The sequence below is a fragment of the Crotalus tigris genome, unplaced genomic scaffold (genome assembly GCF_016545835.1).
Source record: "Crotalus tigris isolate CLP2741 ecotype Arizona unplaced genomic scaffold, ASM1654583v1 scf7180000018750.1061991, whole genome shotgun sequence".
Taxonomy (NCBI): domain Eukaryota; kingdom Metazoa; phylum Chordata; class Lepidosauria; order Squamata; family Viperidae; genus Crotalus; species Crotalus tigris.
In genome coordinates, this window is record NW_024097182.1 from 79,388 (window position 1) to 102,952 (window position 23,565).

The 23,565-nt window shown below is 38.3% G+C and overlaps 1 protein-coding gene across 1 annotated transcript in view; it reads right to left on the reverse strand.

The window, feature by feature from the left end:
• Window positions 1-23,565, reverse strand: part of LOC120313633 (protein eyes shut homolog) — a gene marked incomplete at its 3' end in the record, with an annotated part of 125,776 nt that overhangs the window by 67,507 nt on the left and 34,704 nt on the right. The window contains exons 4-5 of the mRNA XM_039355728.1: window positions 21,749-21,857; window positions 19,790-20,013 (exon numbers count right to left, since the gene is read on the reverse strand). Of these exons, the coding sequence (XP_039211662.1) occupies window positions 19,790-20,013; window positions 21,749-21,857 (333 nt within the window). The remainder of the gene's footprint in view (window positions 1-19,789; window positions 20,014-21,748; window positions 21,858-23,565) is intronic.

Genomic DNA, 23,565 nt, shown 5'->3' on the forward strand with positions numbered 1-23,565 from the left:
TCTTTCTTGAATGTCAAATTGCATTGGTAGGTATGTAATGACAGCTGATCAAGAGTTTTATTCAAAAGGTGATTTTTTAGCATTGGGCTTAAATATGAAATCTGTTGGCTCAAATCATGAGTCATACCAAATGAAGAAAGCTGTAATGCATAAAAAATTGGACTAGGAATAGTAAACCACACAGCTCACTTTCTAAGCCTAAGTAATTTTTTGTGCATAAAATGAGTATAAACTATATTCCATATTTAAGACACTTCAAGTTTCATAGGAATGATGGAATATAAACACTGCAAAGAGAGTCAGCTTGGTCTATGGTTAAGGCATAAGGCTATAAACTAGGAGAAAGTGAATTCTAGTCCTGCTCTAGCCATGAAAGTCAGCTAGATGACTTTGAGCCAGTCATTCTCTCTCAGCCCAAACCCACCTCACAGTATGGCTGTTGTAGGGAAAATAAGAGGAGGAAGGACTATGTACAGATACTCCTTGACTTACAAACAAAATTGAGCCCAGAATTTCTGTTGCTAAGCAAGACAGTTGTTGAGTTTTGCCACATTTTACGAACTTTCTTGCCACAGTTGTTAAGTGAATTACTGAAACTGATACATTAATAACATAGCTTTGTTACCTCCCCACTGACCTTGCTTGTTGGAAGATTGTAAAAGATGATCACATGAACCTGGGACACTGCAACTGTCATAAACATGAACCACTTGCTAAGTATCTGAATTTTGAACACATGACTATGGGGATTTGCAACAGTCGTAAGTATAAAAAATAGTCCTAAGTCACTTTTTTCAGTTCCATTGTAACTTTGAATGGTCAGCAAACGAATGATTGTGTATGTTCACTGCCTTGAGTTATTTATAAAGCAACAAAGGCAGGATAAAATAATAATAATAAAATAAAAAAATGAACATTTTACTTTTTAAAATTGTGCAAATTTCATCTGTTTAAACTTTTTTTTTTATTCTTCAATATAGTCTAGAGAAGGAAGCGGAATCCATGAATATTTTATATACCATGCCTTTAGTTCAATTTCTCACTTAGTTATTCCTGAAGGCACAAAATCTATTTTAGGTTATCAATTCCTCCTTGGGTTGTTTAATCATAACCCTTGAAAACTAAGTTGAGCAAGTTGATGGTCCAAACCAAAAAACCTGCCTACCCAGAAGTAAGTCTTATTAAGTTATGTTGAGGAAATTATGAGAAAAGATTTTCTGACTTGGATTTCTTTGCATATTAATCCCATGTGTTTTGAATGATATCTTACAGAGAAATAGACTTGTTATTTCAAAATAGGAATTCTCTAAAACTCTTTCTTTCCTAGAGGTGAAAAGCTCCTAATAGAACAAAATAAGGAAGTGTCAGCCAGAGTGCTGCAGGAGGCCTTTGGTGAGTGAGTTAGTTTAATTCATTTGCAGCACTAAACTCTTATTTTTCCTGCACTACAAAGAATGAAAAAAGCACCATGTCTAGTTAAGGGGAGGAAACAAACAAACAAACAAACAAAAAAAGACAGCAAAATGATAGAGAATGAAATGCAGTTTATATAAAACAGGTAAAGAAAAAGCTTGCTTAATCTATTTTATCTGTGGAAGAAATCTTTTCTTTGATGGAAAAAAACCCCTTTAAGTGAATTCAGTGACTAACCAAAGCAAGTAAAACAGTGGGAAGGAAAGGCACAAAACTGAAACATTAGCGAGCATCTTTTATTCCTGGTGTCACTAAGAAAAGAGTTTTCTGCTTTCCTGCCTCTGCTATTTTTTTTAAGCATTCAAGGCAATCTGAGAAAATGGTCCATACTCTATAATAGCTTGAGTGGGCCCCCAAATATTTTACTATTTAAAAGGTTTGGCAGAAAAAAAGATACCTATTTTAGCTTGAGTGAGCCCCCAAATCTTTTACTATTTAAAAGTTTTGGCAGAAGGAAAGATGCCTATTTTAGCTGCACTGCAGGTCTGTATATAGAGTTTCTGCTTATGGGCAACAAAGTAGGATCTATTTATAAATGGTGATTAAGCAGCTCAGCTCATCACTAATTGGAAACCTGTTCTTCTGGTAACATCAGTGGGGGGATTCAGCCGGTTCGCACCACTTTGGCAGAACCGGTAGCTAATTTTTTGTTGCCCAGGTCCAGAATGGACTTTCGGAAGCGGCATCCACACAGAGAACCGGTTGTTCACATATTTGAATCCCACCACTGGGTAACATCCAGGGATTGACCTTTCTAATCTAGCAAACCCAGTTACTTCATCTCCAACTCACCATCTCATTTTCAACTTGTCTCTTTTACATTAACTGTTTCACTTACAAAGATGAGTTTATGCCCTGAGGATACTAAACTTGTTTGTATCAAATCATATTTCAATGTGAAGTCCATGCATATGAAACAGATCAAATAAGTATTCAAGGTCAACTAATGTCTTGTGTCAATACTGAATATTTTCAGGTATAATTTTAACCTAAATGACACAGACACTTCTGACCAGGCTTTTTGACAGCTTCTGTATGTGTGTGTAACAATTGGTTTTATGGGGGGGGGGGAAAGGCTTCCAGATAAATTGTTAACTCCACACTAATTTTTACTTGGTCTGTAGGTGTATGTGATCAACAAATTAAACTGTTGTACATATAGGATCCTCATGTCCTTGATATTTAATTAAAACGCAGCAGAAACCTGAAAAGATTTGTCGCTTGCTGAAACCAAACTTAATAATTCAGTTCAGAAGCTCAAACTGGCACAAAACATTATTGTATAACAGAAGGTTAACTTCCTGTTGGCATTCTGGAAGATGTTGAAGATAGAATTGTTCTGTAGAACAGTCTCTTCAGACTTGGTCATCTTTTATTTTTTATTGATTAACTAGGACTTTGGAGTTTGATTACTTTTTAATTGGTCTAAGTAAAGGGTTTTACTTAGTATTTAAATGGCGCCCGGTTTTGTGTGGCTTTTTAGTAATTGTGATGTTGATAGCTGGCTGGCACCCCAATCAACAACTGGATGACTGGCACCCCAATCAACAACTAAAAAGCCACACACAACCAGACACAATATAAATATTGCACACCAAATAGCCCAAAGCACACACTCTATAAGAGAGAAATTCCCTGAGGATGGGCTCCAGCACAAGTCTGAAAGTTTGGAAGACTAGACCTCTGGTCCCGGTGACCAACCCAGATTGGATCCTGCAACATTATCCTGGGACACATATATTTGCCTTCATTTGTGAGAAATATATAAGATTACAAAATTCCCCCCTCCCGCTCCAAATGGCTTCACTAGTAATGTATGCAGGTTTCTGCCTTTTTTTCAATTTTGTCATCTTGGCTTACTTCTTTTTCCAGATACATACAGTATCATCAAACCCAACAATTTATCTACCTGTTAGGGGTGAAAATGATAGTTATAATATGTAGCTCAGTATATGGAACTTGATGATGTCATCATCACCATTTAAGGCAGGGGTGTCAAACTGCCGGCCCATGGACCAGATGCATCATAGCAAAACTTTGCCCACCCCATTGCTGGCAATGGCAAAAAAGTCGCGATACGTCGTGACACGTCACATGATGTTGTGAGTTTGACACCCCTGATTTAAGGTATCTGCTGACTTCCTGCTTTTGCCTGAGATGATCGTGGATACATTTCATAAAGAGTGTGCTATTCTTTCTTTTAAAATGCCAAACTCATAGAGTCAGTAATTCTGTCCTCTCTCCCTACAGCATCAGCCAGTTCTGGGGGTTACAATGGCCTAATAATTTTCTTGTGTGACACAATGGTGTCTGTTGTGTTTCTATGCAGTTTGCGCAAACTCTAAACATTAACTTACATCCTGATTTTTAAGACGAGACTAAGAAAGAAAGACTCTTAAGGGATACATTTTAATTTTAGTGACACCAAAATAGCTTTATATGTCTCCCAAATTCTTGTAGAGTATTTGTAGAGGGCCAATTGTGTCCCTTTTGTTCTTCTTTGCCTATGGATAAAAGCTGATAAAACTGTACTAGATTTTTTTTCATTGGATTTTGCAGTACAGATATGTCACATTTATTCTATCTTTAAAGAAAGCATTCTGAGGGTGTGAGTAGGCTGAGAGTTTCTTTTTGACTGTAAACCGTAAACTGTTTCAAGGAAGCATCCCATCCATGTCGCAGATGCAAGGCACAACATGATCCTGTGTATAGACTCTCCTGGGTCACATGAAGCATATCACTGATATCCTTTGTAAGCTGCAGATAAAGCATCCATGAAGAAAACAATCATTACATTCAGACACTGTGGGCTTGCCACTTATAATAGCAAATAATCAGAACAACAATTTCTTAATTGTTGTTCACTCCCCCCCCACACAAGGCATGCTAAATGTTCAAATTCTCCTCAAATTTTGTTAATGTTCACATATATCAAATTTGTGTAGAATATCTTTTCTAGATTTGCTGACAGGCATTGAAGGATGCTAGTGCAATAGCATTTTTCTTATGATCTATAAAACAGAACCAGATCATGCAGACCTATTTATTTATTTATTTATTTATTTTGGGGCCTTCAAGTCAGTTACTGACTCCTGGCGACTTCTTGGATTAGTCTCTGCAGTTTTCTTGGCAAGGTTTTTCAAGAAGTGGTTTCCCCTTGCCTCCTTCCTAGGACAGAGAGAGAGTGACTGGCTTTGTGCTTAAAGTGGGATTAGAACTCACAGTCTCCCAGTTTTAGTCTGATGCCTTAACTACAGCAGCAGACTAGCTCTCATGCAGATAGGTACTTGGGTGATATTCTGAAAGGGATCAGTGCATCAAATCTCAGACTCTATAGTAACCTCCTCTTCAGAGCCTGAGAGAAACTCTTTGTCTCTGCCTGTCTGCCTGTCTATCTGTCTCCATCCATCCATCCATCCATCCATCCATCCATCCATCCATCCTTTATTTATTTATTTAAATTTCTATGTCACTCTTCTCACTGGGGTGACTCTAGGCAGCTTACAGTCATTCAATAAAATACCATGTAAAACATTTAAAACAATAAATAAAGAAAATAAAACTTTCATCATTTGTTCCCTCTAAAATGCTAATAAGCTTCCCTAAATATCTCTACATCCTGTTTTTCAGTGGTGACCTAGAGCTCTTTCCATTTTAAACTGAGTGTCTGCATTAGCAGCACACCATTTCAAAAAAATCCTCTTTCTTATTAGGTAGCACGATTTCGGGACTGAATCTCCTGGCCTCGGGAAGATTCTTGACTGGCTTTCATGTTCAACAAGTGGTGAGATACCCCTTGCCTGGGCAGCTTGCTTAATTTAAAAGGTAGGAAACAGACCTGTCAATAAATTGAGCCCTAAAATTTGGTACAGTAGCTGTCCAAACCGTATTAAATGTTCAGCTTGAATCAACTGTCTTAGAGCTAGGTATCCTTAGTCTCTTCTTGGAATTTTGTGCAGTGAAAATTCTGCAAACTCTATACAGTATTTATGCATTTTTTTTCACATACTAGACCAAGTGCTCAAGAGCAAAAAAATGTACATTTAATTACATCACAAATCATCCTCTACTTTCAGCATATCAGTGGCTTTGACCTAATTTGGCATGCAGATTCCTGTTTCTTGCCAACATTCAAAATGATGAACAGTACATCATATCTATTGGTGGTGGATATAGTTTCAGAAAACAAACAAATACACTTTCGCATTTTTTAATTTTTCTTAGCATTGCCTTCTTTTCTGACATATTTTTTGGGGAATAAATATATTGGTTCCACCTGTGTCACACCACATTTTATTCTTACAATTTTCCCATTCTTTGCCAATTGTGTACATCTTTGGAAATAGCACTTAGAATGGTAAAACAATCTGCCCATCATACATTTCACATTTCAATACAGTCACCTCATAGCTATCTTTCATCAGATGTGTGTGGAAGTTGTCACTTGTAGTTAAAGGCCTATGACAGCAACAATGTTCACCTGAGGTCAATTTACTTTTGATGTTTTTGACCTTATAGAAACAATTGTTACCTGGCAATACACACTCTGTTTCACGTTGAAGCCTGCCTGTGACAAAAAAAGTATCAGCCTCCCTCCCACTCATAACACAAACTCTTGATTGTTATACCAAAATGTTATTCAGAGACCTGTACCTGTGAAAAAAACTAATTATAGTCTATGGTGGAGGTCTTTATAAATAATTTCTTATTTTATAAATGCTGAAGAAACTAACAAATAGACTAGACATCCTACAAAACATAGAGATGTCTGCTGTTTGCTGGAATCTACCAAATGATACCATTTTTTGCCTTCTAGGATTTCACCACCCTGGAGTCTTAAGCCTTGTTGTTTGCTTACTGTGGATGTTTTGATACTACATGTACCTCGTTGGTTAACTACTGGGAATTGTTTCTAGCATTTGCCCCTTGAGTTGTAGGATCCACTTTTTCTGTAGTGTTGCTTGCTTGCTGTAGTTCCATAATAATCTATCAATGCATGAAGCAAGAAGAAATTTTGTTTTTCAGGCAGCTTGTTGCAGAGGGACACCAGGGAAGGAAGTAGTGTCTCGAGATCACCAGCAGGTTTCTTTGCCTAACAGAGAACCTCTGTGGAACCCGGGTCTTTTGTAATACTAATACTAATATTAATACTAATACTAATGATGATGATGGTGATGTTGGAAGGGATCTTGGAGGTCATCAAGTCCAACCCCCTGCTCAGGCAGGTAACCCTATAGCATTTCAGACAAATGGCTGTCCAGTCTCTTCTTAAAAACTTCCAGTGTTGGAGCATTCACCGCTTCTGGAGGCAGGTTGTTCCACTGGCTAATTGTTCTAACTGTCAGGAAATTTCTCCTTAGTTCCAGGTTGCTTCTCTCCTTCATTAGTTTCCATCCGTTGCTTCTTGTCCTGCGTTCAGGAGTTTTGGAAAATAGCTTGACTCCCTCTTCTTTGTGGCAGCCCCTGAGATATTGGAACACTGCTATCATGTCCCCCTCATTCTTCTCTTCATTAAACTAGACATACCCAATTCCAGCAACCGTTCCTTATATGTTTTAGCCTCCAGTCCCCTAATCATCTTTATTGCTCTTCTCTGTACTCTTTCTAGAGTCTCAATATCTTTTTTACATCGTGGTGACCAAAACTGGATGCAGTATTCCAAGTGTGGCCTTACCAAGGCATTGTAAAGTGGTATTAATACTTCACATGATCTTGATTCTATCCCTCTGTTAATGCAGCCTAACACTGTGTTGACTTTTTTGACAGCTGCAGCACACTGCTGGCTCATATTTAAATGATTGCCCACTAGGACTCCAAGATCCCTCTCACAGTTACTACTATTGAGCAAGGTACCCCCTATACTATACCTGTACATTTGGTTTTTCTTGCCTAAATGTAGAACCTTACTTTTTTCACCACTGAATTTCATTTTGTTAGATAGCGCCCAGTGTTCAAGTATGTCCAGATCTCCTGTATCCTAAGCCTGTCTTCTGGAGTGTTGGCTATTCCTGCCAGCTTGGTGTCGTCTGCAAATTTGATGAGTTCCCCATCTATCCCCTTGTCCAAATCGTTGATGAAGATGTTGAAGAGCACTGGGCCCGAGCAGAGCCCTGGGGCACCCCACTACACACTTCCCTCCATGTAGATGCAGTTTCATTGAGGACTACATGCTGAGTACGGCCGGTCAGCCACCTACGGATCCATCTGAGGGTGATGCTGTCTAACCCGCATTTTTCTATCTTATCAAGTAGTAGGTTATGATCTACTTTGTCAAATGCCTTACTGAAGTCCAAGTAAATTATATCCACAGCATTCCTCTGGTCCACTAATTTTGTCACTTGGTCAAAGAATGCAATAAGATTTGTCTGGCATGATTTGTTTTTGACAAACCCGTGTTGGCTTTTAGTAATGACTTTGTTTGCCTTTGTACTCTTACCTTTATCTGACACTTTACCACAATGGCTCCTTTGTTCAATTCTGGGAGCCTGGTACAATATGGAAATATATAAATGGAATAAATAATCCCAATTGATCAGAAATGATAGAGGTAACATGATAATGTCATAATACTGGAACATCAGTGAAATTAGGTTATAAGATACTATCACAAATAGCACATTGGTTCCTGCTATTGCCACCCCTCTGATATCAGCCCTTCTTGCCTTACAAACTACAGCTGAGAGAATAGCCTTGCAAATACTGGATGGGACTTTGGCCTTCACCCAAAACATGGCTAGCATTATTGCTTTTTCTGTATAAGACAGCTGAATGTGAATAAAAAGCCCCCAGCAATTTTGATTCCTAGTACTAATGTGTACTATGTCAGCAGGATTTGCTAGGCAATCTAAGGATAAAAAATATATCTCTGTTCCTTTTTCTTGCTTCCTAAAAACGTAAACTAATTTCTTTGGAGGGGGGAAATGAGAGAAAAGGACAGACTTCATTTTAAGATTATTTCCGCCCCCCCCCCCCGCCGAGATGTTCTAAATATGGGTTATTATTATCCACATAATATGAAGACCTCTGTTCAGAAAAGCACCACAGGCAAAGATAGAATCTTTCACTCTAAACTTTAATAAAAATTTGTCCTATAAGATGACCTCTGACCAATTATTTTCTTCCTATCAGGAGAAAGGGAAGACAAAATGGGAGCCACGATGAACCCTACTATCAAATCTTTAGCCAAAAAATAGCAGCCCTAACATTTTCAGCAGTTATCCATTTTTCTTCAGTGAATGAAAACAATTATGAATTAGTTATAGGCCCCCTTTGAATTTGTGTTGAAAGGAATTATAATAATGATAATTTCCTATGGAATATATCAGCTTGCTTTGTCCCATAGTTATTTCTCTTTTCTATTACTTTGGCCAAATAGGTTTCATAAGTTTTTGAAACACCCAAACCTTTGATCAAAATTGCTGTTGAAATACCTAAATAACTTGTATGCCATAATACACTTAAAAGTCATGTGCATACATGCATTCTTATGCCAAAGTGAAATCCTAGCTATTCTTATAACTCTGGGAGTAAGTTAACATCTTCAGCTAATAAAAGACAACTGTATTACTGTCTTGAAATGCTGGTGGGATCACAAGTAGTTCCAACAGTGATACTCCAAATTATTGAGAATAATTAAAATACAGCTAGACCTTGCTTAATGACTGCCTTCTTTAATCACCATTCGAAGATACAATAGCACTGAAAAAATAATTTTCCAACTTTTGCAGCATCCCCACAATCACATGACTGAAATTTGGGCATTTTGAGCAAAAATGACAAGCAGTCCACTGGACAAATCCAGAAGTAAAATCTCATGTTGTAGTTGAATGATGCTTAACAACCACAGTGAAAGTAAGGTTGTAAGTCTGTTGTGGTCAGTGCTGTTTCTCTTAACAAGTGATAGAGTTGCCAGTGCCAGTGGCGGCAATTATGTGAGAATTCCATGTAATTCAATTAATCTGACTGAATCCATTCATGGAAAAATGCATATGATTTTTAGGCTTTTTAGTTTGAAGAAGTTTGAAAGTAAGTGATTTTGCTCTGATTCCTTATCATGGTCAGACCACATCCAGTTAAGATTTAGGATTGAAGCAACTCGTGCTCTGTGTAAGGATTGGAGATGTATCAGAATAGTCCACCCAAGGAAGATGATGGAATCTAAAGAAGTCCAAAAAGTCTGGAACATTTTCTTCCTAACAGGATTGACACTCCTACAGCGGTTCTGACTGTTCTGTAAAACACAGAAATTACCAGGGCAGCAGACAGCCAATTACCAACCCCTTGGTACCTGTCTCAGTTGAGGACAATAAAACAAGTCAAGACACAAACATAAGTGGAGTAAATATGTAACTTGAATCTAATGAAACCTTAATCATAACTCACAGCTGAGTCCATTTCATTACAATATTAAAGACAGAAAGCATTTTCTTCCTTCCATAATTTCATTCTCTTAGTGTTGGCCACAATTGCTCCTAAATAAACTATCCTTCACAACAGGATATTCTAGGCAGTATTCAACCCAAATAACTATTCAAAAATAATAATGCAGTTCAGTAAAAAAAACCAACAGTAGCTAATGCAAATATCTCATTTGCACAAGCAATACGAGAGATAATATAAATAAAAATGCTTCATACGACATCTTCATATGACAATGAACATTCTGTAACTATATCCTACAAAACTCACTTTGGGAAGATTAAACTTATTTCTAACTGGAGATTCTGGGAATGAACCTGAAAGCAGATGGAATTCAGTTCCTGAGCAGTATTCCTCATCTTGGTGCTCTGTTGTTACAAGGTTGGACAAAGATGTCAAGGTCAATTTCACTCAATTTTTCATTTTTCTGTAGCTTAAATTTACTTTGTCCCTCAACTGCATCAGGTTGTTGGTTTCTTTCTAAGCAATTTCTTTCTAAAATATCCATGTCCTATTGCCCCCTTCAGGGCAAAAAGATTGGAAGTGGAACAGAGCAAGTAAGTCTACAGGAGGGCTTGGTAGGATACAAGTCAACTTTGAAAAGCAGATAAAAAAGTTAAAATAAAGCAGATGAAAACAAAACAAAATGAATGAAGAATCGAATGAAATGAACACCAAGCCAGTTTTCATTATTGAATACATACTCAAGACGGATTTCAAAAAATACAATAGAGCTCATTCAGAAAGGAGCTAAAGTTAAGTTAACAATGGATTTAAGCAAATACTTTTTGTAAGTGCCTATACTAAGTTACTAAAGATGTCACCTGTTGGCATCCATCCAACAAACTGGCAACCTTTCTCCCCCATCCCACCAGATTAGGTTTACAATCAGCATGCTATCATAGAGCTGGGCTTCAACTTTTTGATTAGTTATTCTCTGAACTGGCTAGAGCCTGAAGTTGTGGCTGGACTAGTCCTTTTAATGAGCTATGGGATTTGTTTCAACTTGCATGCGGTATGCCAATTAGGAGTTTGAAATGCATGTTTTCCTAATGCTTCACCTTATTACAGTACAGTTCCCCCATGAAAACAGGTATACATTTTATTGCTTGTTTCTCTTGAACAGTCCGTTTTTGCCTGTACTACTTCTAACACTCTGTTTCAAGCCACGATCTCTGTCCTAAAGCAGATTTGTGCAACATTTTGACTAGCTGCTGCATTTGTGTACCATGCCTTTGGTTAGAAAGATGAAAATAAAGACAAATAAGTTAATCAGATTAGATAAGTCCATATTCAAAGATAATGGAACACGTTTCTCCACCTTGCTACTTATTGCTGGATGTACAGAGACTTGTAGAAGCTGCCATAATGGTGCTCTGGCCTCTGTTTTGGGTCAATATCAATGCATTTCCACAATTATCAATTTTTCTCATTGACTGTAGAAGGAAGTTAATGACAGAAGAAGCAAATGCCTTTGTCCTAAGAGTGAGCATACCATAGATGTATGGGACTTGTTTCTGCTTTCTTAGGAATGAATGAATGAATGAATGAATGAGACATAATTAGTATTCTCTCATCAAATTGTTCCAGTCAGTGACATTGAATTACCCCCCCCCCCCTCGGCTACATCACTTGGCTTGGCTAATCAAAGCGGCTGACTTCTTCTCCCAGAAGGAATGCATTATCTCAAAGGGTCAAATGCAATGAAACATTGCCAGTCAGCCTTCAATATTTCTGTACTGTGTTACAATTGCCACTCAAGGTTCCAGACAAAGAACCTAAAATAAATTTGCCATGTAAGAGAGCTGTGTTGCTGAAAGTGCAGGTTGTTTCCTTGTAGGACCAGAGCAGGAAGCTATGCTTCCTATGCCTAGAAAGATTGATCACAGCAAATGTATTCTCTGTCCCTGATTAGCCATAGGCAGATGGAGATAGCCTTCTCTCTTCTTCATGCCCTTCCCCAGCCTATTTGATCTTGCTGCAGAGGTGGCATGATAAAACTACATATGGACTCCCTATTAGTCCATGACTTTCCATTTATTTTACAATCCTCAGGCTACTCTGCAGACAACATTCAAGAATAGTAAGATTTCTTTCCACAAAACCCAGCCCTTGGGTTGTTAGAAAATCAGGTGACGTTCCTGTAATTCACTAATATAGCAATCTCAGTTGAAGAAGGAGGCTCCAGAGATTTTAAGACACTTTCACATTCCAAATTAATCACTGACACATGCCAACTGGCAAAGATGTTAGCAATAAAATCACTTAGAAAACCATATCAGGGGCTTTCTGACCACACTAAGAGTCTGTTCACATACAGACAGGAAGAATTGTGTGTCTTGTTTTCCGAATATCTGATCTGTTGTTAGAAGAGCTTCAAGGCTTGCAGTACAAATCATTTTCAGTACATAATGAACATTCTAAGAGTCTGACTCCCAAAGCGAATTTCCATGTATTGGAAATATATGAAACATAATATTAGCGCAGGCAATTGGGGAAAAAAATAACTGATACTGCATTGCTTTGGGGAAACATTTTTGCTAATTTTCCTTCCCTCCCTCTGCATTATACATGTGAGAAAATAAAGCTATTAGGCATGGTAATATGAAGTATTAGTACTTTTCCTTATTTAGTTTGGGCTTCTTGTTTTATAGCCTTGTGAAAATTCAATTAAGACCAAAAACAATGCAAAGCAAAACAAAATCCATTTAAGTTAGCATTGTTAGGGATTCCTTGCCCTGAAGCTTCCGAATATATTGGAACCAGAATAATCATAAGAATGGAATGGAACAGAACAGAATAGAACAGAATAGAATACTTTATTGGTCAAGTGAGAAATTTGTCTCCAGTGCATAAGATTTCAATATACATGCAAAACAATAAAGTAATAATGATAATACAAAGGATAATAATCATAATAATACCATTAGAGAAGGTAGTGGAACAGACGAGAAGGATAATAATACTACTACAGTCATACTACATGGGTAAATATACTTAGAACTGTAGAAATTATGTGCCTAGTAGAGTGATGGCATGGGGGAAGAAACTATCTTTGTGTCTAATTATTTTGGCATGTAATGCCCTATAGCAGTGGTGGCAAACCTATGGTACGTGCGCCAGAGGCGGCACTCAGAGCCCTCTCTGTGAGCACATGCACCATGCCCCGGAGATGGCAACCATCTCTCTTCAACCAGCCGCCTGCTAACTCGCTGAGGTCCCACATGGCCAGATTCATCCCAGCACCCATGCGCTCGTTGGCCTCTATGTGGAGGGGTCGATGGTGTCAGGCAGCAGCCGCCCCAGCCCATCTCACCTTGCCCTGTGACAATGGCACCCCCGCCTTGCCTCACCTCACCCCGCAGGACAAGCCTCCTGCCCACCGCCCCACCTGCCAGAGACCCCCTAGATCTCCCCCAACCCTGCCCGGCCCCCACAGGCATCCCTCCCCACGAGCAACATCAAGGTGATCATACCACCTTGGTCACACCCACCCAATCTGCCATGACCACCACAGCCACGCCTACCCAGTGGGCCACGCCCACTTGGCACCCAGTGATAAACAAGTAGGTTTTGGTTGCAGTTTGGGCACTCGGTCTCTAAAAGGTTTGCCATCACTGCACTATAGCAATGTCCCAAAGGGAGGAGTTGAAACAGTTTATGTCCAGGATGCGAGGGGTTTGTAGATATTTTCTCAGCCCTTTTTATGATCTGTGCAATATAAAGGTCCTCAATGGAAGGTGAGCTGGCCTTCATGACATGCAACCTACTTTTAGAGAGATTGCTACGCTGGCCAAGTTCAATTTGACAGAATAATTCTTCAGAAGTGAGAAATGGAAGTTATATTTCACTCTTTTCTAGATTCAGAAATCCATATGATTTGTTGGAGGTATGAATCCAATGGCTCTGACTCTTTAGCACCTGATGACCTACTGACCACTAGTAATCCTTCTGGCCTTTGTTACCAGTACATTTGCACAGAGTACATAGTCTAGGATTCCTCTCTTGGTAGGACATAGGGAAATCAGGATGTGATCAGAGCACACACACCTCAACCTCTTCTCCATACTTAATCTATTATACATGAATGGACAGATAAATGGTAAAGCCTTCCTCACAGGGCCTAGGACAACTAGATGTGGCCAGTTTGGCTTGGCCAGCTCACTGCAGCCAACTCACCACTGCCAAGTTGCCTCTGTCAACTCACTGCTATCAAGTCGTCAGAGGACAACTACGCATTGCCAATTCACTGCAGGGGCAACTTGCAGGCAGCTGAAAGGAGAGCTGGCGGGTGGGCAGAATGCAGAGTACTGGTGGCAGACAGAGGCTTCCCATTTTCATGGCCCCACCAATACTGCCACGGGCCATTTGGCGGCAGTGGCAGTGTTTGGGCTGTGCAGTGACAGTGAGTAGGGTGGGCCATGGGGAGGCAGCAGCAGCTGGGCACATCCCATTTTCACATATCCTACGACCAGTGTTGGGCTCCTGGAGGTTTGTGTGATAGCAGCGGCAGCAGCAGTGGTGGGGTATGTGAAAATGGGATATGCCTGGCCTCCGACTCTTCCATACTGCCTGCCCACCACTGCTGTCCCAAACACCACTGCAACACCCCGCAGTAGTGGTGGTGGAGGATGTGAAAATGGGATCCACACGGCTCAATTTTAAGTCATAATAATTAGCCATGGTATAAAAAGAATACCAAATACAGCTAAATGTAGTTTTCACCAACATCAATTCTTTCTCTTATAAAGAAATAACTTTAGAAAGTATATCTGCACTGATGAGGAAAATGTACACATATGTTGCTGCCTGAATACAACTGCTGAAATATTATGCAATAGAATGAAGTTGTGTTAGCTCAATAAAATGGGACCTCCAAGTGTGATTTTTCCTTTCTAAAAAACGTGTTATAAGCTATCTTACCAAATGCACTTTTTCTATTTAAGCAATATTATGTGGGTGAAACCATTCTTGGATGAAATCATAAGCCCTTATTGATGGTTAGGTGCATTATTGAGCACAAGATAATAGATTTGGGAGTATCTTTCGGAATAATGTGACTGCCTCCTTTTTGTTAGCAGAAGCTCACTCACATGACTGAGCTTCAATATGGATTGTCATGCTTATGGTGATCTTTAAATCTAATAAACCAGCCACGTGAAATCCTTTCTACAAATGTAGAAAGCAACTCACAGACCCCCTGCTGTACAGTTTGGTTTATGAACTTTTGTAGAACTGTGATTAACAAGGTTTTGCTTGTTTTGAGCATCCACAGTCAGTCAATTGGTCTAGCCAGAAGCATAGTCTACCTACCCCATTCAGTAGGATTTGTTCCTACATCACCATACTTAGGACTACAGCTGAGGAATCATTTAAATGATACCTCCTCATTTAATCATTTATTGATTTCTGGCCTACATATTGTATGACTTAGCTTTGAAAGATTAAAGAAAAACCCTTCTACCCTTGTCTGTTATTCTTTGAATCAATTATTGATTCACATCTAAATATTGAAATTTAGAATATTCAGAGCCGCTATATTTCTGCGTTGGTTTTAGGCTGTTTAGTTTTCTAGCTCTTTCTGGCCTGTGATAGCTTACAGTTTTATCCTTGAACTCCCAATAATTTTATCATAAACTATGATAAACTATGGTACAAAGACCTGTGTTTCTAACTGATGGCTTAATTGTTTATTTAACATCCTATAAGGATTTTTTTTTCAGAAATGAAATTGCTAGAAAGGTTTTGCTGATGCCCCAGTTTCTCCAAATAATGAAGAGAAGGATCTTTGGGGAAACACCCCTCCACACACAATTAACTTGTAAAGGCTAATAACATTACAAATTACTAGAAATTGTTTTGGTTTTGTAATCAAATTGATTGTATAATCATTTTGCGAAAATAATAGTTAAATTTAGCTCCAAATCCATGAGAGATAATAAATCAGCAAGCTGGCATGCTAATATATATAGGACACCTCAAGCCTCCAGAAGCATTTTCTCAGAAACACTTGAAATAAATGTTGTGTCTAGGACAAATATATAGCATTCAAATTCCTACATTATCTCCCTCTTAACTGCTGAGGTTGGCAATTTTCACTTGGCATTGCTTGGAGTAGGATTAATCCTAACATCACATGAAGTGGCACAATCATTGTGAACAGTTCTTGTTCATTAAAAATAGAGATATTTTAGCCAATCTCCTAATATGAACAGCTCCACTGAGTGGAGAAAAAAAACAAAAAAAAGTTTCTGGGTTTCACTATTTCAAACAGTTTGGACTGCAATGAAGAAATAGCATGCCTTTTTTCTAACAAGGTCAGACAAACTAGATACCAACACATAGAATGGAGGGGTAGGGCTTGCTCAGGTGCTTTGCTAGTCAAAATAAACTTCTGTCCCATGGGAACCAAGGTCATCTACTGCTCCCGAGAGCAGGGACTGGGCCTTGTATAAAAAAGCCTGCCAAGTGAATATATTGGGGAATGTAGTTGATTGCATAGTTTTGTGGGTGGGACATTAAACTTTGTAATTGTCAGAACCATGACACTAGATCAATTGGGCTTTTTCTATTATAGATGATTAATTGGCTACAGCCATTCCCGTCAGGCTGCAGCAGTAGAAAAGATGGAAGGAAGCATCATGTCTTCTCTTGAACTATTTTCATTGCGGCTGGTCATCAGAAGAGCTAAGTCAATTTACTTAGTCTCAGATGTGACCACTAAAAAATGGAAGAGTGTGAATGTGGCATCTCTTTTCAACACTAAGAAGTTGGACCTTTTCCTAAGAACATGCTGTCCACGACATCTTTTTGGCATACTGTTTGTTTTTTGAATAAAGGGATAAACAAGTCAAATATTTAAATATTTTAGAATCATAGAGCCAGAAGGGCTACTCAGAGCACTAAGTTCAACCTCCTGTTCAGTACAAAATCCAAATGAAAGGAGCCCAGAGAAATGTCTATCTAGATTCTGCTTAAACACAGTCAATGAAGGGGAAACCACTATTTCTGTGGGTAATTGGTTCCATGGTCATATAACTCAGATTTGTTTCTTAGGGCACAAGCAATAAAAAGGCTTTCCCCCCTCTTCTTATACTTTCCTTAACCTCAGAGGTTAACCAAGTGCAAACCCTTCACTCTGAGGGAACATTTATTAGGGATTTCCTCTTAAATACTTCTGGTCAATTCTTTTTAGTTTTCCCTGAATTAAACCTAAACTGAACCCATCTTGAAAAGACAAGAGTAATTCCTACATTTCAAGCAAGACCTCTGGAAATTCAATAGAAAAATACTACAGGTAGTCTCAACTTAGGACCACAATTGAGCCCAAACCTTTTCTTGCTAAGTGAGGCAGTTGTTAAGGGAGTCTTGCTCCATTTTTACAATCTTTCTTGCCACAGTTATTAAGGGAATCACTGCAGTTGTTAAGTTAGTAACATGGTTGTTAAATGAATCTGGCTTCCCCATTGACTTTGGTTGTCAGAAGGTTGTCAAAAGTGATCACATGACCCCATAACTATGAGTCAGTCGCCAAGCGACTGCATTTTGATTATGTGACCATAGGGATGCTGCAACTGTCATAAGTGTGAAAAATAGTTGTAAGTCATTTGTTTCAGTGCTGTTGTAACTTTGAATGGTCACTAAATGAACTGTTGTAGGTTGAGGACTACCTCTGGTCAGTTTGACATAGGGCAACCTATAAACGTTGCAAGCAAACAAGCCAAAGAATAAATCTAATGATGGTTTCCGGTTTGCAATCGCGGCGCTGCCGGATGCGCAAGAAAAGCACTCTCTCCCTGTCCGGTTTCCCTTCATCAGAAGACCCTGAAAGTCGCCCTGGAGGGGCAATCACCGCTGAGGAGGACCCTCTATAGATGGTGGAAGGGTGGCATCCCTTCCGTTTGATCTGAGACAGCTCCTCTGGACCGATGAAAAAAGATCGGCCATTAACATGGCCGATTACTAAGCCATACCAGCCGAAAGCCAAAGTACTATCAAGCACAACGAAAGCAAGGCGGAGGAATCAGGTGAGACCTTACCTTACCTTTCTTGCATCCCAACTATTTTCCTGTAAAAGCCTTTGGAAATTTCTTCCCCCTCTTTAACTTGGCGGCTTCTGCCTACTCTGGGAATATAAAACTATGGAAAAAAAGAACAACTAAACTAAATGACTAAATAATTGGACTTGTAACTTTTGAACATTTGGGGTCCCAAAAGCTTCCTATTCTTACAGGGACTTATTGCCTTACCTATCTGCTAAGCTGGGGAAAAAAACAGAATATTTATTTTAAAACTAAAAACTTAACTTGAGTTTGGGAAAAGACTTTACATGTTACTGGGGACATCTTGTGGCAAAATGTGGTACAGCAAGTGAATTTCTTTTTGACTGGGAGATCTGTGAGACTAAGATTTGGCCTTGGCACTATAAAAAACGATAAGAACTTGAAACAGCTGGGTGGTGAAAACAATTTTTTATAGTGGAGGTGGACATTTATTGACTTTTATTAAAATAGCCTCCACTAAAGGACTATCTGTAAACACCACAGAAATGGAGGAATACTAGCCATAACTACAAACTTATACTTGAAAAAATCCTTGAAGCCACTGAGCTAATGAATTCCAGACTGAAAGATAAAGGTGCCACCTTAAAGCTACAAAATGCAGCCCAGATTTCAACTGAGGAATTTATAATTCAAAAGGCTACAGAAGAGGAAGGAATTAACATTAAAGAGGACTTTAATGAATACCAGCTACATCCTACTGAGATCCCCGACAATCAAACCTTAACTATAAAATCTGCAATGCCAACAGTAACAGAAACTGAAGAAACCAACACTAAGGTGGAAGGTGCTGAAGATCTACATGAGCAGCACACTGAGAATCTAAATAACCCAGACAACCAAACAACAACTACAACACTGAACATGACTTTTTACTTAAACCAGCTGAAATCAGAAGAAGAAGACAACCAGACTGAACTGATGACAAATATACTAAGCCAAATATGGAGATTTGAATTATTAGCCCAACAATCTAATGATTATGAAGGGGCCAGTTCCCTGGAAAAATTGATAATTGGATGATCTCCCTTGATTCAAATGACATGTGTAGGAATGAAGGGAGATCCAACTGAGGATTTAAGGCACTGCTATGGAAACCTGCTTGGCACAAAATGAAAGCTAGAGTTAGACTTAAAAAATGGGATTTTTTTATGTGACCTATAATGGAAGAGCTTAAAATCTTACTTAATGGGCTGAGGAGATTTTAAAAGACACTAGCTGATTTAATATTTAGGATCTAGACCTATAAGGGAAATAAAAAATAGTTACTAGAATAATAGTTTTGAATTATAATATAGAAGTTGGATTGAGACGATAAAGGTTATTTTATTAGTAAATGATAAGGTATTAGGATGAGAAGCAGAATGTGTTTGTGAAACAAAGTAAGAATTTATCTGAGTAAATAATAAGTGTATTTTAGACATGACAGCTATTTTGTAATGAACTAAGGGAACTTTGGGCTACCCGAAATTTAAATACTATGGATATTAAGCTAACTGGAATACTGTAATTGAAATTAAGTAAAATTTAAAAAAAGGACATGAAGGCGTATAAGTTAAAATATATTGATAAATGTCTTAATGGATTGAATTATAACTAGCAATGTATTAATTTGAATGTGATATAATAACTAAAGGAAATAGAGAGGAAATTTTTGATGATGTAACCTGACATATGTATGAAAGAGCTTGTTATTGGATTATGGATTACCCAATCACCATGTTGCTTCCTTAACACTTGGAGTTTTGTAAATTGAAAATTAATAAAATTTGTTTTTTTAAAAAAGAATAAATCAAATGATGCACTGACACATATAATTGCAATGACTTCATGCCTACCTAGTGCAAGTGCCACCATTGCGGCATGGATGATAGTCACAAACCGGAACGTTACAGTTGTCAATGTTCTGTCCTTCCAACGCCTCCTCTATAATGAAGAGTTCTTGGGTGTTGACTTGGAACTCTCTGATGCAGCCTCTGAAGCCATAAATCTGTCCAGAACTTGGATGAATGTTTATGCGATGAGAAGGGACATTTCCAAGAAATATGGACCCAAAGGTAACCTAAAAAAGATCATCCAGATAAAAGTTCCGATAAGAACGGCTGTCATTGTATACTGTTTTCTGTTCATATAAGAAAATCTGAGAGAAGAACCCCAGTCAAGTAAATTGCTCCTGTCTATGGGATTGTTTCATATTGTAGTCCTCTGCAGGGTGGTATATTCCAGAATTGTAAAGACAGGCCACCCTCCCTTTTAGTTCTGAATCTATCTGGCAAGGTGTCAGAAAATACAGACATAAGTATATTACGATTCTTCGGTCAATTCTTTTAAGAAGTTTTCTTCTCTGTTTAAAGCAACTGAAAAGAAAAGTTCAGCAGGCCTGGTCCAGACTTTTGCCCATTCCAGGCTTTTCTGCTGTGTGGTATTATAATAATAATAATGATAGTTAAATTAATATGCTGTTTGACTCAGAATGGTTTGGGCAGGAAAAGCATGGGGAGCCGAGGTTTGGCCTCATCCCAAAAGCTTTTTTTTTTTTTTTTAAAGTGGAGTCCGGTCCATTTTCTGCATAAGTCTGAAAATGTCAAGTGGATAAAAGCATTATATAACCTGACTGTTCTAAACAACAATGAGAAAAGAAGCAGCAGATATTCCAAAGCATTCGAAGTAGAAAATTAGCAGCAAAGAGCTTTACTTTTACCTAAAAGCCCCATGACAAGTCACTTATTAAAGAACTTGAGTACCATATAAATAAAAAGAAAATAACTAGGATTACATAAGACTTTGTCCAGGAAAGGAGGGGCAGTTAGAGCTGAATCTACTTACCAAATTAGCAGCTATATTAATAAACAAAGCCCTACACTTTCTGGGCAGCCAAACTCCAAAAAACAATGACACAGCAACAAAATTAACTTTGCCTATGGAGATCCTCAGTTATTCTGGTCATAGTTTTCCCAAGTATGCTTTTTCAAAAGGCAACTGGACTTTCTTTGTTTTTCCTTGAAGACTTTTCATTTCTTTTCCAAGAAGCTTCTTTAGTTCTGAAGAAGAATTAAAGAAGCTTCTTGGATGTGAAGTGAAACATCTTCAAAGAAAAACAAAGTCCAATTGCCTCTTGAAAAAGCACCTTTGGGAAAACTAACTTTGAGTTTCCTTAATTTTTTTGTGTCCTAAATAGGATAGCCTAATCAACTAATATTTAAGTCTTTATGAGCTAGGCAGATATAAATAAACTAAATAAACAAATTTCATTAATTGTTTGCTTCTATGTTTATTTAACATAAAGCATAACAATTGCTCCTTAATAATGTTTTTTTTTCTTCTTTTGCTAGCTTTTTTTGGGGTAGGGGAAATTATTATAGAAACCACTGAGTGTGAGATAGGGATGATAGGAATTTCATCTTAACATGTATGGAATTATCTACATTGCAAAAAGGTGTCACTCTTTATGCACACACTCATCATTGTGCTATATGTTCCCGTTGTTCATAAATGAATTGCTTTGCGTAAGCTATCCATCAACTGTCTTGGCTGAACATAAAGATTCAGTAGCTCCTTAAAACAACCACTAGGGAGTTCTCCCATAAAAGCCCCACTGAAATTAAACTAGAGCAAGAACCATATTGTTCACAGCAGTGGGAAACGCAGGAGAATTTCCCCCCCAGTTGACTGCATCTTAAATGAATATCATTATTAATGTGCCTCAACTAATTCAAAACTGTGTCACAGACGCTTTGTAAGAGATATTAAAATAGATGTGCTAACATTTGATTTTAGGTTCTGCTTGGCAAGTTCACCTGAGTCATTTGCGCCGGCAGAGAGAGCCTCTGATGGACAGAAGAAATTTCATTTGCAGCCATTTCAATCACACAATAACCTTCAGGACTGCCAGAAGACAACATATAGCTGGAAAGAAACAGAACTCATTACTGTTTGAGAAGTTAACAGGAAAGACTATGAAAACATGCCGCCAACATGAGTGGTATGTTTATTCTGGAAGTCAGGCCTGATTCTGGTAGCTGGCATTCCACACACATCAACACCTATAAAAGAACACAGAGTGGTTAGCAGATAGATAGCCCAGAAGATGACAGCTCAGTTGACTTAGTCTATGAACCAGAGCCAATGCTTGGGGCTACATGTATTGCATTGCAATGGCAGTATGTATTTAATTGCCGGAAGATTTATTACTCACCTTTTATCAAAGGACTGAAGAATGGCTACAATCAATCAATCAAAACTCTGAAATGACTGGAAAACAAAGCCACATAGCAAGGCAACATGAGCTTGGGTTTAAAATGAAGGGGAGCAGATGGAAAGGCCAAAGAGAATAACTGATCACGCAAGCACCTTCTCCCTGTAACCTCCTTGGCTCACACACATTTACCAATGGTACACTACAAGCCCAGAAGAAAATAGGAAATTTATTTATTTATTTATTTGTTTGTTTGTCTGTTCGTTCATTCATTCATTCATTCATTCATTCATTCATTCATTCATTCATTCTATTTCTATAGCCGCCCATCTCAGCAAATGACTCCGGGTGGCCCACAATTAAAAAAAAATGCAGGATAACCCAGCTGAAATGATAGTGAACTAGACAAAGAGACATTTCCTTCCTTTATGTACTGGGGAAAGAGCAGGGCAATGCAGAATGAATGGCTATACCCCTGAGCATGAAGATTTCACTTGGATAAGGTTTATCCGAGCTCATGAAAGGTGCTATCAATGTATAATCTGCAAAGGAGTGTCAAACATCAAAGTTAAAGGCATTTGTAAACTAAATATCTGAAAATTCAATATTGTTAAGAATGTGAAGAGGGGAGTGTCAGTAAAAATGGTAAAGTGTGAATATGAGGGGGGATGGGAATGCTACATATATTCTCAACAACAACAAAAAATCCATCCCTAAAGGAGGGCTTTCCTGTAATTGTTCTTAGTTATTATTTTTCTGACAGAGGGAAAATCCCCAAGAGTGTTAATTATTATTTCAGGGGTTGATAAATGAGATACTATAATGCGCAAGCATTTAATTAAAAAGAGCCCTCAGATCAATGAAGGCATTCTTTCTCTCCATGCTTCTTTTGGAAATCCCATTTAACAGCTGAACCCCAATGATGAGTTCCTTGCAGGAATCCGTGGCGTGCTTTACGATCCCCATCCATCTTTGTGGAAAGAACCAATCTGCATGAGAATATTATTTCTCCATTCCCAATGAAATGAGGAGAAAGCCATTAAGGCCAGGACGATCCACAATCTCCTTGGATGTCTTGTCACCAAAATAAATCAAGGCACTGAACTAGTATTTTTTTTTTTGTATGTTAATATCAACATACATCCTATTTCTGGACTGTCACACACTGAATTTTGGAATCTTATTGCCTATTTTCCCTGTAGAGAATCAGAGGAACAATCTTCAGTACAATTCTCAATGTCCCTGTCTATGCGCATACAATGAAAAAATATTTATTTATTCAAATTATGTCATCCCTTCCCAATGACTCTGAGGAGTTAAAAACAATACAATAAACAAAAATGATAAGTAAAAAATGGCAAGAATGATAAACCAAACACAGATAGGGATAAAAAGAAAAAGTCACACAATCCAAAGGAG